At 43.1% G+C, this 18,469-nt stretch overlaps 1 protein-coding gene across 7 annotated transcripts in view; it reads right to left on the bottom strand.

The window, feature by feature from the left end:
* CADPS (calcium dependent secretion activator) overlaps window positions 1–18,469 on the bottom strand; it is a 580,697-nt gene that overhangs the window by 95,768 nt on the left and 466,460 nt on the right. For 5 of the 7 annotated variants that reach the window (XM_064274284.1, XM_064274286.1, XM_064274287.1 and 2 more), the window contains 3 exons: window positions 16,842–16,998; window positions 15,919–16,060; window positions 4,164–4,319 (listed from right to left, as the gene is read on the bottom strand). In XM_064274284.1, coding sequence (XP_064130354.1) covers window positions 4,164–4,319; window positions 15,919–16,060; window positions 16,842–16,998 — 455 coding nt within the window. Of the gene's footprint in view, window positions 1–4,163; window positions 4,320–7,805; window positions 7,938–15,918; window positions 16,061–16,841; window positions 16,999–18,213; window positions 18,235–18,469 lie in introns of all 7 variants that reach the window. The other 2 variants (XM_064274283.1, XM_064274285.1) reach the window with 2 other exon arrangements.

The following is an 18,469-nucleotide window of genomic DNA, read 5'->3' as shown; positions in this document are numbered from 1 at the left end:
GCTTCATTGGGAAGGAAAAAAAAAAAAAAAAAAAACGGCTTCTAAACTTCAAAACCTCATGGTAGGGGAAAAAAGTCTTAAGTGACATTTATTGTTTTTGTTCTTTCTGGTTTTAAAAGAGATTGAAACCCAGCAAGTTCATTATATTGCAAAAAAAAAAATTGCTTTAAAGACTACAAAAATATTTTTTTGCTTGTTAAAGCAAAGGGGGATATACCAAGCTGTTACAGATGGCTGCCTTTGGAGAAGGGAGGGAAATCGGAAGAGTAGTATTGGGGAGCTGCTATTACATTGTTTTTTCCCAATGTCAGTGTATTGTTTTGCAATAAGGATATATTATTTTTATCATTCGAAATGTCATAATATACTTACAATTGAAGAATTGTGTGATGGTGGACTCCCGATATAACATTCTGATGTAGTAGCAGTACCCAGTTGCTGTCGAGTTGATTCTGACTCGTGGAGACCCATGTGTGTGTCAGAGTAGAACTGTGCTCCATAAGGCTTTCGACGGCTGAGTTTTTGGAAGTAGATTGCCAGGCCTTTCTTCCAAGGTGCCTCTGGGTGGACTTGAACCTCTAACCTTTTTGTTAGCAGCTGAGCACATGAACTGTTTGTACACCCCAGGGATTCCAATTCTGACATAGTCAGGTAACAGAATGACACCAGCAATGTACTAACCATTTACAGGCAAAACCTAGCCCGGCATGGTCAGCTGGCAATGCAGGTGTATAATCCTCCGTATCAGCATTTTAAAGGGGCCCAGTTCTATCTTAAAAGGTTCAGAGAAGTGGGTCACATCATCACTGGTCTTTAAAACAGTAAGTGGCCTTATTAAAGCCTCTTCTAGTCCAAGGGATCTTTTCAGCACCGCGGTTCGATGTCAGGTTCTGGAGATGATGCGGCCTCCAGGAAAGCATTGCTTTTAGAGGGGCTGCATTCACGGTTTTCTAACAGTGCCTAGCAGGACTGCACAGCTAGTGAGCTCAGGAAAGGATGCCAGCTTGCTAACATGCCCGGGTGCATGCAGGCAAGCCAAGTCTAATTTCTAAGGTTGGAAGCCCAGTTCTTAAGAAAAAAAACTTAAAAAAAAAAAAAAGACACCCCTATATATTACAGGATTCTGTTAAAGCAAAGGTATCTTGGTTTCTAAAGACTCAGGGCACTGAAGCCCCTTTCTAATCATTCTCTGCTGCCTGATCATGCTTGGTTTCCGGCTGTGTGGAAAGGCAGCTGGCGGGGACTGAGGTGGACGGGTCCTGTACTGATCGTCGGAAGCTGGTGTGCCACTTCCGGCACGACTTAAGAAATGGAAATGACAAATCCCTCCCTCCCAATGAAGCCATCGTCTTCTGTTTTCACAGGAGAACTGTTCATAGCCCTTGAGCACGGGGCTGCAGAGAGAGGAAGCTGAATGCAAAATTAATGTGACCGAGAGGGCTGATACCCACTGACTTTTCTCTATGGGACCAAAAGCCAGGAATGGGAGGTCCCTTAATAAAACCAACTACCCTTGAGGGCAGAATCGGGTACCCGTTTTGTACCTAGTACAGTACCTGACGCAGACTAGACTGGAGGCTGAGCAGATGTCTGCTAAATGAATGACAAAACTTAGAAACGAGAAGTGCCTTTCTCACTTTTTGGCATTGCAAGTTTACAGCTACGGAACAACGCCCTTACTAAATTGTCGTTCTAGGACAAGGGGCTACGAAACCCTGGTGGCGTAGTAGTTAAGTGCTACGGCTGCTAACCAAAGGGTCGGCAGTTCAAATCTACCAGGCGCTCCTTGGAAACTCTATGGGGCAGTTCTACTCTGTCCTACAGGGTCGCTAAGAGTCGGAATCAACTCAACGGCACTGGGTTTGGGTCTGGCAAAGAGGAAAGGGTGGGTCCTAGGCTCCACTAGTGCAGATTCCACGTCCTGGAACAGTCAAGGTCATCTTCACATTCTTTCCTCTGAATCTGGGGGTCTGGGGCTGATATTTCCAACTATTTTTGTTTGTGCTGATGTTAAGGGCTTTAATGGAAAGGGACAGAAGGAAACTGAAGCGTCCAGGGCCAGCTAGAGGAATACATGTGTCGATGGCCAGCTTCTGTCAATAAAACTTTACTCAACAGCTGCCACATGCGAAGCATGGTGTTGGGACCTGGGGAGAGTGACGGGTGCAAAAACTAATACCTTCTACTCCCTGCCTCTGAGCAGCTCACATTCCTCGAGGTGGCTGACTCACGAAGACGTGATGACGATGTGCTAAGGGATAAAACGAGTCACTGTTTCCTCTGACATCCACATGTCTTCCCCTTTTCTCTAAGCATCTCCGTATTTCTTACTCTCAGAAGGCTGGCTTCTCAGAGATGGGTATGAATGTCTTACTGTGCAAGTGTCTGTACCACATCGAAAGCTGTCCACAGACAAATTTTAAGTCTAATGCATTTTAGCCCCTAGAACAGATCAGGGGACAACTTTTTGCCTCCAGGAAGTGTCCTGCAATAAAGTGGGTTTTTTTGTTTTTTGTTTTTTTTTCCCCTTTTGGTACAATAGTTTGACTGTGGGAAAACAGATTTGCTTTTCCTGAAATTGATATAGTCTATGCCTGGGGTTGCCACGAGTCAGAATTGACTCGATGGCAACCGGTTTTGTATATAAAATGGTGGAATTCAGAACTCTAAGGAAACTTTTGACCTTGTTGGGTTTGAGAAAGTCTTGCCTTTAGTTCTAAGAATGGGAAGAAAATAGTACAACACCAAATCTGGATCACCAGGACTTTAAGCTTCCAGACGTGGTACCAGACACTTGCCCAGATTCTCTAGAGCACATGCTTCCTTTCCCAAATCCTGCTGAGATGCTCACCTACCTGGGATCAGGTTGCTCTTTTGCCTTTTGAGTTCCCACTTTTGATGCTCTTACTTCTCTTCTTCCAAGATACAAAAGGATGAATTCAGAGCACTCCCAGCCAAACTGAGCCCCTACCACCTGCAACTGATCCATCAACTAAACTAGACAACATCTGGAGATATGGAGTGGCCTGAGCTGCCTGTGGTCCTTTTTGAATGAGAAAAATAATGAAACCATTATGAGCTGGAGAAAGAATTTGGATGTGTGTCTGGGGATAGACAGAATGATGATGATGATGTTAAGTTGGTGGAATTTTATTTCTATATCTTAAACTGATATAGATACTCCATGAGGGAAGCGGTGTGGCCTCCCATTCTTCATTGTAAGCCAAGAACTCAGCACTTCGCCTGGCATATAGGAGGCGCTCAGGCGATTTTTGTTGAATGGATGCTTACTGTCCTCATTTTCTTCCCTGCTCCTTCTCAGGACTATCCGCCTGGGAGCTTCAAATGTGGCATTCCCACCTCAGTATGACATACCACGGTGACAAAGCAGACAATCTGTGGGACATCAAAATGCATGCTCAATATCTCACATGCCCTTTTTGATATCTAGTTAGATACTGGGCAAGACAACTCATAGTTGGCACATAGTAGGTACTCAGTTCATATATACAGGACAGATGATGCTGCTGAGGTCCTGCCCGTGTCGCTGGTAAATCACTAGATCGCTGCTTACCTGTGCTGGATGTGCCAGCTCCAGAACTGCGTTTTCTTTTCTTTCTTTCATCCAACCGTCCTTCCAAGCACACACATATACATTCAATCAGTATCTATTAAGTGAAAATTTTGTGCGAAACATTGCCAGATATTGGGGCTACAGAGATGAACAGGAGTGGATAAGAATCTTCCCTTATGGAGCCAACAACCACTAAAAAACTTGTGGTCAGAGTGTTCAGAGTTTGAGACAGGTGAGGGGCAGGGAAGCGGAGTCTAGGCTGGGCAGTCAACACTTCAGCTGACTTTGACAAGCTATTATCTTCTCCAAAGAGTTCCAGATTATGGCCAATTGACCACATGGCCACCTAACTACAACAACAACAACAACAACAACAACAATGCCATGTCGATTCTGACTCATAGCGACCCTATAGGACAGAGTAGAAATGCCCCATAGAGTTTCCAAGGAGCAGCTGGTGGATTAGAACTGCCGACCTTTTGGTTGGCAGCCAAGCTCTTATCCACTGCGCCCCCGGGGCCATCTAGCCTTCCCTAGTCAGTATAGAGTAGAGAAAGCGTGAGGAGCCTGTCCAGACAACTTTGCTCACCTTTTGACACAAGATTCAATCATGTCACTTGCCATCAGCTTTAGCCGTTGTTCCAGGTGTTTTCCAAACTCTTCTTCCGGCCAGTGCAAGTCCCTAATGAAGGTCTGCAGGGCATCAAGTTTCCAGAACAGGTCTTCTGAGGTGCCCGACCCATTACTGGCAGAATAAAGATTAGAAAAGAGGAGTCATCCACTGGCCTCAGGCTCTGAAAAAGCTGACATGAGGACAACTGGGGCTAGGAGGCAAACGGTGGCTTCCACATACAAACGACGTGTGTCGGCGCTGGAGGCGGGGGCAGTCTCCACCGGCAGATTTTGAGTTTTACCATACAAGACTTAGTCTGCTTTGCGTGGCCAATTGCTCCAGACCAGCAAGAAGTCTGAAGAAGGTGTTGCCCCATAACAAGGCGGAGAACAGTGTATGGTAAAAATCAGCCTTCTTTTAATAACCACATTAACACATGTGATGATTCAGATGAAGGCCACGAACCAGGGGGAGAAGTAAGTCTCAACGGATAATAACTACATGGCAACATGCAGTTATTAAAACTCAGGGTTTCATGCACTTCCCCAGCTCGCCTCCAGGGCAGAGGCCTCTTGGAGATTGCAAAAGGCTTCCCGTTTCACAAGGCCAGTGCTAACAAAGTGGTGAGCGAGGACCTGCTTTCTCTCTTGAAGAGCTGGAAAGAAATCGGGGCGACTCAAATCAAGACAGGCACACCTGGATACCTTGAATCCAAGATTCTAGTTCAGTTTGGTAGTTGCTCCAATTTTCATAGACCAGCCCATTGCACAGGCAGCCCCAGGACGAGGCCAGTCAGGGGGAGGTGAGTGGACAAGGGATACCTGCCATGCTTTGGGGCTCAAACCTGAACTCTTTGACTGTTGCGTCATCTTACCCAGTCCTCTGTACAGATGGAGACATTGGTCTTGACTCCTTTCTGCACAATGACGTCTAAGAAACGTTTACCTGGGGTGTCCTCGGAAAGCCTGTGCACAGGAAATGCTTCACCTCTCACCCTCCTGCCCTTCTTGGCTGCCTTTCTCTTTTGTAGCAGTCCCATTTGGAGCTCGGAGGGGTGGCCCCCCCACCCCCTTCCTCGCATACCACTAATGCTAACACGGTACTTTATCAAATGGCCGACACACCATGCATTACCACTTGTTCTGACATCGTCTATAGAAACAGATGAGAGTGGGTGTTTCTATTGTGACAGATGCCAGCTGCATTGAATTAATGCTTCAGAGAGAAAGAGAGCTAGTGCATAACGCATACACAGCTACTGCGGGGTGCGGAGGGGCAAACTCCCAACATGCCGAGAGGGACCCTACGGTGGGACCAACAGGGCAATGCTCTCAAGGACAGACCAGTCTCAGGTCAGTACGTAGATGTATCTGACACGAAGGAGCAGGAAACATGGAAACACGTCCTTAAAATGAAAGGTGGCAAAGGAGGCGACCAGAATTATGAAAAGATATAGAATCAGGCATTTCCTGGTGGGTGACTGAGAACCCACACCTTCTTCTCAGATACTGCCGTAAGCACTGTTCAAAAGCCGGGGAACGCATTGTCCCCCGGGGAAAGTTCAGCCTTCCCCTGACCCCATCCTGTGCTTGGGAAAAAGAAACCCCAACTTTGTCTAGCTGAAGCCCCATTTTGGAACTGCACGGTTGTATGTTTTAAATCATTAAGTACATATGAATGCAATAATTGGTATTTATTACAACAACATTTTGACACCCATCTGGTTTCAGACTTTCAAAAAATTCTTCTAGGGTTTTTTTTTTTCCTTTTCTTTGAAGAGCTTATTATTAAGTTTTGACATGAGGAAAAGAATATTTTCTTTTTATTTTTAAGATAAACTGTTAATGTTAAGGCAATAGCACCAAGATTATTTTGATTGCTGAGCAGTTACCAAAACGTGTTCCCACTCGTGCCTTCACTAATTGAATAGAGACCATTATCTGCGTTGTCACAATGTCTTGATTCATATCTTTTCAAAACCAATGTCACAGAGCATGCACAGAGGAAAGCAGGAGAAGATTTCAGATATTTATTCTTTAAGATTTTGAACAGATACTACCTAATCTAACTTCTAATGTAGTCATCTTAGCATGAATATGATTTGTGTTTCTTTTTTTAGAAGTTTTTTTTTAGATGCTAATTTTTGGAGGTCTTAATTTGTCTTTAAAAGAGAATCAGACACATTGACCGTATGATTTCTTTGTGAGCTCGCAAACAAATATAGGTTGTTATAAATATGAGACAGCTTTGGAGGAGTCAGGTAGAGCTGTCGTTTACATGTCCCGTTCTCTACCTGGATCACTGCAAAAATAAAAATGCCTAGGACCGTCTTGATGGATGTGATTTTAAGATTTTCAAAACATCACTGCCAGCTTCAGATCATTTTTTATCCCTTTGATAATAACACTTCCCTTTGAAAATGTGCCAATTTATTCTTTCAAGAAAAAGCTTATCTGGCCTATAATTAGCTAGGGAATAAGAAAAGGATCAAAGGAGGGTACAGAATCACTAAACCTTATTTCACTTATTAAATCACGCACGTGGTTCTAATTTAATTTCTCTGAGGTAGAATTTAGGAGTGCTGGGTCTTCTCACCAAGGAAAAAAGGACAGAGGATTTGTTTCCTAAGCTAGAAGCAATGGCTGCTCAGACGCCTCACCTTCAAACTGCTGGCTTAAAGAGACAGAGCAGCCTCCGAGCAAAACCACCCTGGGCAGTCCTGGTTTTCAGACCACAGGTGATATGGCTACCAAAAATTTAAATTTTTTATTGTTTGAATCTTGCATTTTCAAATTCTCACAGACCTTCCTGCTACCTAGAGAGTTCTTCCTGTTTCATATCGCATTATGACCCTTGAAAGTATCTTTACATAACGTCTGCATTATCAAGGCTTGATCTGTTCACAAGTCTTCATTTAAGCCCTGAACATACTATCACCATATCGTACCATTTGGTGACACCAGAAATAAGCTTTATGGTTCAAACCAACCCAACCGAAAGCCAACCCATTGCCGTCAAGTAGATTCCAACTCAACGCCACACTATAGGACAGAGTAGAACCGCCCCATAGGGTTTCCAAGGAGTGGCTGGTGGAATCAAACTGCCGACCTTTTGGTTAGCAGCTGTAGCTCTTAACCACTGCACCATCAGGGCTCCTATGGTTCAAACAGTCTCTAGAAAATTATTTATTAAAAAAAAAAAACTTCTAGGTAAGTGTATTTTCCTCTTAGATTTATAGGGGGTCAGAGATGACTGGCTGGCCCATTGAAGAGATTTCCTGGACTGTTTTTGGATGAGTAACTCCTAATGTCATGCTACCTGCATTAAAAAAAAAAAAAAAAGGTATAATGCTTTTGCAAAAGAATTCAGGAAGTGCAACATAGTTCCTCAAGCGTTCAGTGGGCGTAAGACAAATTGTTAGTGCTGTATATGTAGAGAAAATGTCTCACAAACACGATGCATGCCAGAAATAAACAATATTGTCTCTGTATGATCAGCAAAATATGTCTAATTATCTATCTTCATCTCTGTTATATAGGATGTATGGAAATAAACAATACATATCCATGCCAAGATCACTTAAATTTAAATTAGATCTAATGTGAACTGAATACACACTCAGCATCATATATAGCAGCCATCCATGAGGGTGCCGAAAAAGTAGGCATTTGTGGGATGCCTAGAGGGATGTTAACTGGCAGATTTGGTACTTTGGGAAGGTTCACACTGGGTAGGTTACTGGTTAAACTCCTGTGGAAGAAACAGACAGAAAGAAAAAATAGCATCATGGTGACAACGCGGGTGTGGCAGAAGCATGTGACAGTTGTACATAAATTGGCTAAGTCCACAGCAAGACAACAGCGAAAACAACACACTCCCAGGAAGCAGTTATGGATGGAAAGCTGTGGTGGGGCTCAGTATTCAGTAAGAAATGACAAAAGTTAATGGGAAAAACCAAAAAAAAAAAAAAAACACTGCCAGAGAGTGACTTAAAAGCATGGACATTCATGGAGCACCCCTACAAAATGATCGCGTGGTTTAAATGGCCTTGTGAGAGTCCTTCTGTTCCCAGACCCATTGCCAAAAGCGTCCAGCACCTGTCGCACAGGAAGAACTTGAGGTTCTTGAGACCCTTGGTGTCGTCACGGCTGGGGATGCTGTGACGTAGCTAAGATTAAGAGAAATGGTGGAAACACTCTAACTTTTTTGTTTTTATTTATACATTTTTTTGATGAAGGCACTTTCTCCAGTCAGAAATTAGATAAAAGATATAACAGGAAGTTGGCCATGTGAACGCATACATAATGATGACATACAGAAACAAAACCCTTTCCAAAGGCTACTTTTGAAGATGGGGGTATGTGCGATGGGCTGTCAGAGTTTATGGCTGAGATGAAGTAATCTCATCAAGAAAACGGATCAACATTAGATAATTCTACAGAACACTAGAAGAAAATGGAAACTTCCTCTCCCAAGTTAAGTCTCATTAAAGCGGAGAAAGTTTTATGCATAGAAACAGACACCTAGGGAAAGAAAAGATCCCCCAATTGAGCTCTTACATTAAATTCTTTGACCCAAAGTAGATTTAAAGTGTAAGCTTATATCATAGTAGTTACCCCTGGAAACGGGATAGAGCCTGGAAGGAAGCATGGCGGGGGAGGGGGGGACTCGTGGTGGTGTTCTGTTCCTTGGTCTGGGGGATGGTTACGTGGGTGTGTTCAGTTTGTGAAAATTAATAGAGCTGTGATTTTGCCATAAAACATCAAAATAAAAAAAGGTAGAAACAGTTTAAAATGATATCTTGTATCAGCTTTTTGTTTTTGAACAAAGACTGACCAACTGATACGATGAAAGAGAGATGGATGGTTTTATGAGTCGAATCAACCCTATCCCTTTGGAGGGCTTGTGTCATGCGCTGCTATACATGTGCTGTGTGCCTCTGCTGTGGCATTTTAAGGGTGCCCCATCCAGCCAAAGCCACTGGCATGGTGGACCCAGCCTACCTCTGCATCTGAGAAGAGCCTTCCTGGGCAAGTAGCATTGACAGCACTTTGGCAAAGGAGCTGAGGTTCTCTTTTTGGATCTTGCAGAAGGAGAGCAAGTTTTGACGAAGCCACCCTGCCCGCGGCAAGCTGTGTTTGGCTAATAGGATGGCCGCAATGGCTGGAGCTGCCTCTGGGCTTGCTTAGTAAGGTGAGCCTCCTCCTAAGCCAGAAATTCTGCACCCCGTGGATAGTCTGGATGCCGGTCTCCCTCTAGACACAAGTCAGCCTCTCACGATGGCAATATAGCTCTGACTTTTCAACTGAAAAACCTAGAATGCAAATGTGCCAACCTGGCAATCCCTTCCTTAATGGAAACAGGTTTGTCCAATACACTTCACATTTTGGGAGAGTCAATTATAAGTCTCTTCTTTGGACATGTTATCAGGAGGGACCAGTCCCTGGAGAAGGACATCATGCTTGGTAAGGTAGAGGGCCAGCGAAAAAGGGGAAGGCCCTCAAGGAGATGGACTGACACAGTGGCTGCAACAATGGGCTCAAACATAGCAACGATTGTGAGGATGGAACAGGATTGGGCAGTGTTTCGTTCTGTTGTAGATAGAGTCGCTGTGAGTCGGAACCTACTTGATGGTGCCTAACAACAACAACAACTTGGGACTAAAGGGTACTAAAGGGCACTCGGGAGAAGAGGAGCTAAATATGACTATGAAGTCAAAGGGAAATATTGTCTGTTTTACTGGGGAATGTGCCCGTGAATTCAGTACCTGGTAGTTCTCGGTCTTAAACACTGCCATGTAACAAACCATTGGCGATTTCCACTGATACATGTGTAATCCTCTATAAGCAAATGTGGTCATTAAATGATACACACACTGAATAGTGATCAAGGAATTAGGAGCTCTTTAGAGAGGGCAGCCTGTAAAGTCAAAATGTCGATTCTGAGCAAATTAAAAGTAGCAAGGGATGAATAACAAACGTATAAATGGATGTGAAAGTAACTCAGTGTAAACATATTAGTGGACGGTGGGTACACAAATCAGAAATGAGCTTCGTTTGCACATGAAAATTTTTATAAATTGTCATATTAATCAAAACGTACCGTGTTTATAAAATACGACATTTTGACTGCACTACTACACTGGGCTCCTAGAGCAACAGTCCCTTCATGTGATGTGTTAAAAAGCTCTGCTTTTACAAGGATGAAACGTGCTTGGTATTCCTGCTTGCAGCAAAATAATGTAGCGTGTTCTTAACATTTCATTTGGATATTAGTAACTTATCTTAATAATTAAAGAGGTAATTCCAAGTGTAATAGTTTACTAATATCCATGAGAAAAGGGGGAATTTTCCAGTTGCACTTTGTTTTTTTTTAAATAATTTTTATTGTGCTTTAAGTGTAAGTTTACAAATCAAGTCAGTCTCTCACATAAAAACTTATACACAACTTGCTACATATTCCCCATTACTTCCAGTAGCACTTTGTTCAGATCAGGCTCCTGGAGCTGCTGATAGATATAATAAATCATCATTTTAAAGAGGGTCCTTTAACAAGTACCTACAAATAAGTCCGTCACGCTCCTCTGCAAGGACCATAATTGGGTGTCTCTGGACAGTACGAGAAGTGTCAATTGCAATCCTAACAACTGATAGGTTAAAATTAGACTCTTCCATTCATTTGGGAGACTGCTAAAAAAGAGTAGTTCCCATTCAGGTGAAAGGGTCTGTCCCTTGACCACTGGATTAAAATGTTCTCCTCTGCTCTCCCTCACATGGGTGAACCTTACAGATGTGTGCAGGTCTCATCCCTTCTGATGATAGGAGTGACTGGAGGTGGAGTCAGTCTTCGCTTTCTAGAATTAATTCGAATCAAGATCACACCTCCATGCAGAAGAGATGTGGCTAGATCTTCTCGCAAAGACCTCTGTTTTAGATTGATGGATGGGGTTAGATTTAAGGTACGGAAAGCCTTCTACTTTTATGAGCATTTGTTTATTTTCTGACCTAGTCCCTACTTTGGGGCATGAGCACTCTTTGAGATCTTCCTAAAGAGTGGAGTTTCTTAACCTTTTATTTTGTATCATCACCCCACCCCCCCACTGACTTTTCTATGAAAATTTAATACCACAGATAGACTGTGTATCTGTTTATGTACTCTAGGTATAGCCAGCTGGTGTCAAGTTGATTCTGACTCATGGCGACCCCATGTATATCAGGGTGGAACTACACTCCATAGGGTTTTCAATGGCTATGCTCTTTCGGAAGTAGACTCCCAGGCCTTTCTTCTGAGGCACCTCTGGGTGGATTCAGGCTGGCAATCTTTCATTTAGGAGCCAAGCACTTAACCATTTGGATCACCCAGGAACTCCACTGTATGTATACCTGTACATATATTCATAAAAAGAAGAAGATTTTTTTTCTGTCCCCCCACCTACAGAGAACAAATTTTTGCTGACTTGGGGGCTATAAAGCCCTTGTTGAGAATGCATGACCTAGAGAATAAAATTGTAAACTTCATGGGATTTTAGAATCTCCCAATCATTCTCTCCAACGTTATGGCTTGCCTCCTTTATAATGCATGCTGGCCAAAACCCACCATTCACTGTACAGCCTGCTCTGCCATCTCCCATATTTCTAGCTTGGCTCCTGCTGTGTACCAGTACTCCTACCCCACATCTTATTCTCCAGGTAACTCCTTTATGGCATCTCGGACCCCTTAGCTCAAGTTCCCCTCTCCTCTATTCCCTCACAGCTCTGCCCTCCGGCATTTGTACATGTGACGGCACAGAATACCTGTGGTGTGTGCAACACACTAAATAGATCCTCTGGATATGAGCCACCTCTCTGTAGAGGCATAATTGGCATTTGAAAGTCATTTTTCTTCTGCGTCTCTTGCTCAGACCCAACTACATTGAAATCCCCAACTGGGAGAATGTATCATTTTCTCTCTTTCCCATCCCCATAATTTTCCTACTGTACCCTTACATTTTATTGGTCTGCACAAGTTCCTATATGTCAGTCTGCAAATCAACAAATATTTACCGAACACCTGCTATGTCCCAGGCCCTGTTCGAGGCACTGGGGAGGCAGGGCTGATCAAACATGTATATGTGTGTGAATATGGAATGTGCCATTTTCAAGAATACTGGTATTGGAAAAGCCTTGGATTCAGAGCCCTTGTTTTACCAAGGAAGATACTGAGGCTCAGGAAGGTCAAGTGCTTTGCCAGAGGTCACCCAGCAAGTTGCTGGCAGAGTTGGGAGTTCTGATTCTAAGCCCAGTACTCGTTTATTTCACACCAGGCCATCTAGATGTTTGCCAACGTGTCTTTCGTCTAATGGCTTAATATCATTAAGAGGCAATCTGGAAAAGGATATTCTTTTAAAATTACTTTTCATATGCGTATCTCAGGCAGAAAGAAGGCATGCATTTTGAGAAATGAGAAATCCAGATTTTGCAGAGTGCCTGTATGAAGAAAAAAAAGTTTCCAAGGTAATAAATTTGGAAGCAGGGTTTATTTGTACTGGGCAGGGCCACCCCAACACGAAACCAGTGGCCATGAAGCCGAGGTTCTCTGTGCCTGAAGGTGGTAAAGTACAGACTGGGGGGAGGGGGGGTCATCCATCAGAGGGGAGGTAGCAGCGGGTCCTGACCTGAGCAAGACTTTGGATTAGAACTTTCTAAGTTTCCGTCCACACTAAAGGCGGTCATGACTCGACTAAGAACGAGATGATGCTAATTAGCTGGTGGAAATGTTGCCCACTGACTGCTGGCTGGGCCAACAGCTAAGATTCAGGGCTGCCGGGAGGGTTGTGAACAAGCTCTCCAACTGTGGGTCATGGCCCTAAGACATGTCCTGATGGATTCCCATGAAAAGGCTATGGGCTCCAGATTTTATTAACAACGTGGGCTAACTATCCTCAGCTCTGGTCAGAAACTATGGCGTAGAGATTCTAACTCGACCGTATTTGGCCTAGTGGAAACTGAGGTGCTGGCTCCTTTTCTCTCCCGGCAGAGATAGAAGGCCAGCTTTTAGAGGAAGGCAGCCGTGGGAGTTAGACATTCTACTCTTTCAATCAAGTGGCTGACGTTGTACCAAGCCCAGATGATGACTCTCTATTTCCTTTTCTAGGGTCACCTTTTGGAATAAGATTATCTGAAGAGTAAAAACTTTTGCTCTGTTTTTAGTAAAACCCGTATCTTGTAGCATTGTCTCCTGCTGTCCAAAAGGAAAAATAAATCCTGCTTCTTGTGTCAACAGGCTAATAAGTAAGTGGTCAGATGAAGGTTCCTACTTTGTTTTTCTTCACATGGTGGAGGTGTGGGGAAACGCCTTCCTCCTAGCACGTAAACATGCCCCAATCTCCTCTCTTTCCCTCCATTTTGTATGGTTCTGCAAAGCTGTTCCGTGTCATCTGCCTGCTGTTTACAAATCAGCTAATAAAATGTGTGTCATTTCAGAGAATTTTAATTTAGCTTATGTTTTGTTGGCACCTTCAAATATCTCCATATACTCTGAAAGGCACGTACTATTTAGCATGAACTGAACAAACTGCAATCCCATTTAGTAACCGACAGCATAATTTTGGACAGCAAAAAGTGACTTTACAAAAACACATCTACATAAAATATTCTCAGGTTCCTGTTAACAACTATTATTCTGTCACATACTTTCAGATCTTTGAATTATGGATCCAAGAGTTCAAATATTTTTTTTTTAAATCAGTAAAAGAATCCCTAACCAAACCTTCCCAGGCTGAGACTTTCAATTATGAAAATGACTTTGATTCTCTCTTTACTTCTGATACTATGAAGGATATTTAATGCTTCAAAAGGAATAATGGTCATATATCTGATTTGTGAAGAATTTTACAGGCTTAAATTTAAGATGGCCCTAGTGACATTACTGGGGGGCTTCATGACAATTTTCAGACACTGGGTAGGGTCATTTTTTATCAGCTTTTCAGATGAAAAAACAAGCTCTGACAGGTTCAAACAATTGCCTTTGGCTTGTAAATGGAGGCTGAGGCAGGGCTATTTAAGAAGAAGTGAACGGTACTGACCATTCTCCCCAATGTGCCTTGGGAATAGTAGCCTCCACATTTATAACCAAGTAAGTAAATGCAATTTCAAGACCACTGCTATTTAAAATAGATGAGCGTTACTAATTTTAACTTCCTTTTCCTTTTCACGTCAAAGCACAATTGTCTTGTTGATAGTGACTATTCAAAGAAGAAAAAAAAAAGAGTCCTCTGTTGATGCCTTATCATGAAGGGACCCAGTTTTATCCTCCATGTTAAAAGTCAGCAGGGCCACATGAAGAGGCTGTTACACAACACGCCAAAATTTAGATTTCTTGATGCTTGCAAATGAAGAACTACTGCTTATTAACTTGCACCAAAATGTTCCCTCGTGGCTCAGACGTGGAAAGGAGGCATTTGTTTCTTTATCAGTTAGAGTCTCCTACAACGTGATATTAGAGGGAGGACCTCATTTCAGAAAACTGCTTCAAGACTGGGCATGAGTCAAGGCCTCTAAACTGAGGAATACAGCCTCTTGATTATTTGTTCCGGAGTGCCTGGAAGTTTGATTGTACATAACCTCATCCTGGTTGCTGCATCCCAAAGATGCAAGGGGCTAGAGAGAACAAAATGATCTTATTACAGTAAAGAGGCTCTAACAGGGTGAAGCCAAAACCAGGCTTTATCAGAACCTTTTCCAGTCATGCCAGGAAGCTCTTCAGATAGGAGTCCTCTATCTTTCCAGCAAGGGGAGTCTGAAGCTGACACTCTGGCAGGCTGGAGTATCAGCCCTCCCCTTTGCTGGAGATTACAGGCGGCACTGAACCTGCCAAACATCCTCAAATAGGCTTTAAGATTTGCCACGTAGTTGTGGGAACTGACCAGTTCACCACCAACAGGATTTCTTGTAATTTGTCCTGCAGGATACTTATCCCCCACACACACAAAAAAAGAGTGCCATGATGAAATAACATTTAGGAAATTCTGGATTAAACAGAGTTAAACAAGATTCTGTATTACTATATTCTCAGACGTTTAAAGTACACCAGTGGGCTCTGTGGCTCTTTGGGAGACAAAGATGTGGGGGTGGACTAGTAGGGTAAATAAAAATAGTGTTTCCTAAACACATTTGGCTATCCAGTCCTTTTCTTGAGATGAGTCTCAGAGGCCTAGACCGGGGAAGGGCAAACTATGGCCCGCAGCGCAGCCTCCTGCTTTTGTAAACATCTTATAGGAACACAGCCCCACTCATTCCTATTGTCTATGGCTGGTTTTCCACTACACTGACAGAGCTGGGTAGTTGTGACAGAGATCAAATGGCTCACGTAGTCTAAAATAGTTACTATCTGGCCTTTTAGAGAAGAAGTTTACGGATTCCTTGCCTAGACACACCCACGGAACATACTCTGGGAAGCACTAATCCCTAGGGGTAACACCATGGGAGTACGATACACAGTACACATGTCACAGCCAGGCTTATATTTCTTATTTATCTTGTGCAATAAAACAAAGATTCCATTGCATGAAACGTTTCTTGACCTCTTCCCCCCTCCACTTTGGCAAGTGGGTGATGACAAGCACCACAGCAGAAAATCCGTCCAGTCTCCATCCACGCTAACAATAAAACCCCATGACACCATTAATCCATCTCTGTATGACTCTCCGCCATTTGCACCCATACTCCGATGGTATCAAAAGAGGTTTCCTTACTTGACTGGTTCCCATGACTCCCGCTCAAAGCCCCTGTGAATGGATTGTGCAATTGAGGACTCCATCAAATCCACATATCTAACAACAAGTGGGGCAAACAGGTCTTGCAGATGTTTGTGAAATTTTCCATTGCACAAATTATCTAGAACAGATAAGCAAAAGCTTGGTAAGAAACCACAGTTGCTTTATCAACGTACAACGCACACACAGAGGCAACTGTCTTCTACATTAAGCATGCTTCTGCTAAGGAAGCCAAAAAGAGAGGAGAAAGAAAAGTACATAACAGTCTTGAAGCTCATGCTTAAATCTTTTCAGAAGGAAAGTGGGCTTCAAAAACATTTTACCCATTTGTGTTGCCCTTCTAAAAGGAAGAAGAATCATGCTTCTTTCAAAAACAACAAACAACAATCCGCACATTTTTGCTTGTTTTTTGTTTTACTTTTGCACTTGCTACCCTTCCTCCCATTACGTTACCAAAAAGAAAGAATACCCCTCCTCACCTCCCCCATCCTCCCTGGGGAAGAAGCTCTATTCTATGGCTCTGTGCTACTGTTAAGATGGAGTAGTGTTAAGCTAGAAATTGTTTTTCATCTAGAAAGCATCTTTCAATAAAAATTGCCAAATGTGAAGGGGTTAAGTTAATTAACTTGTTCAAGAGAGGCTAAAACACACAGAGTAACACCTCTTCTCACGTGGCCCTCGTGTTCTTCTGTCCATTAAGAGAGGGACTCCTTGCAACAGGACACTTGTTGGAAGAAAGGCAATGTCCATCAGCTGTGAGAGTATTTTTTTCTTTTTTTAAAGTAATAATAAAAATATAAAGGGCTATGCCCAGCCTGAAGTCTACCTGGGATAAAGATGTTTCAGTGATCTGTTTATCGCACACCACTTAAGAACATCAAATAGTCGAAGGTGATACATACGATCAGTACGGAGAGAATCATTCAGCAGCTGAAACAGCGGAAAACTGTCCCACGAGTCTGGGGGCTGCACCTCTAATGCTGCATCCATGTCCACCGCAAAGAGTGACAGGAACGTCTCAGCATGTTCCACCATTAAGTCTGACCACCATGCAAAGGCCTTTGAAATTTGGCAGAAAAACAACAGACAAAGACGTGATGAGCTTCTTTCTCGGACCTAGGACATGAACGCAAGACCTCACTGTACAAGGTTAATTGTGCATCCATCAGGGTTTGGTAATTTTATTGTAAAGGGAACAGCATTTTTGATACAACAGGGTCTCCAAGTGTCCCAAGGCAATGCCTTTCATGAAGCCAGGCTGCCTTAGAGACTCCATTCTGACCTGTTGGTCAGAGGACGCTGCTGTAGAAATGACAGACGTTAACTTCTGTTCAATTTACAATAACTCAGTATGTTTTGAGTCATGCTCTTGATCACCGTTGTGGGCTAGTTCTTGCTCTACAGTATTAGAATTTGGGAGTTTCTTCACTGTGTTTATGGGTTTTCTGCTGGTCTGCTAACTTGAAATTTTGTGATTATTCTTCACCTTATATCTACATGCCTGGGGCTTAATTGTCTATGGTCTCATACAAACTCAAGAACTCATGTTTCCCCACACATTGGAAATGTTTCTCCTATTTTATACCAGGTCAAAGGGAGCCATTGTTGCAATTGCCACAACACTTTGAGTCAAGATCTCTTTAAGCAGGGAGCCTTCGGTTTGGTATCTGGTCTGTAGGAACGATCAGGCTTTAGGCTAGGAAACACTCAGTAAGATTAGGACTTACTTTTCTGGGGTGTTGGATACATATGTACATTGAAAACCAAAAAATATCAGTGAAGTAACTCATTTTCATGCACATGGGTCCTTGGAAATCATTGTGCAGGGTCTCGGGGGTGACATTCGCATCGGACTGGGCCAGATGTGAATGCAATTCAAAGGCACACTGCATGCATGTGGACCAATCAGTTCTGGCAGGGGGCATGCAGAATGAGTGGCGGTGTCAACAGGCCCTTTTTTGCTGACTTCAAAGAGAGCAGAGAAAAACAGGACACAACAAAATTGCCAGCCCCTCCTGATACCCCACCTCCCCACCCAACGCCGTAAAGTATTTACGTTGGAAACACTTTCCGGAGCATTCACCAAAAAAAAAAAAAAAGGGAAGGCGTTTGGAAACATGAAAGATGATTATGGAGATAATTCCATAAATGAAAGAGTTTGTTCAATGGCCAAGCTCTTCTATGATTTATTAGTTATTAGGGGTATTCTAACAGCCACTAAGAGGCAGGCTAGGAGTCCACCTCGCTCCTTTCATGAGACTTCATTTTACTTACTTCTCCTTTATCAACATGTGGCTGGTTTGCAAATTAAATGGAAAAAATCAAGTCATGGACCATTCCACAAGGCTGGCTTGGCTGGAGATAGACACCTGCTGTTTCCATTTTAATTTACAGTAAAACCTCACTGATTCAGAGTGACGGGGGAGGGGAGATGCCAGGGTGTCAGCAACACAGCCTAAATTATTGGGCTTTCTAAACAGACCTATCAGTTTACTGCTTCCAATGTAGTCTATAATTGGGTACAAAGTTA

Source organism: Loxodonta africana, chromosome 22 (genome assembly GCF_030014295.1).
Source record: "Loxodonta africana isolate mLoxAfr1 chromosome 22, mLoxAfr1.hap2, whole genome shotgun sequence".
NCBI lineage: Eukaryota > Metazoa > Chordata > Mammalia > Proboscidea > Elephantidae > Loxodonta > Loxodonta africana.
This window is presented reverse-complemented; position numbering and strand designations above follow the sequence as displayed.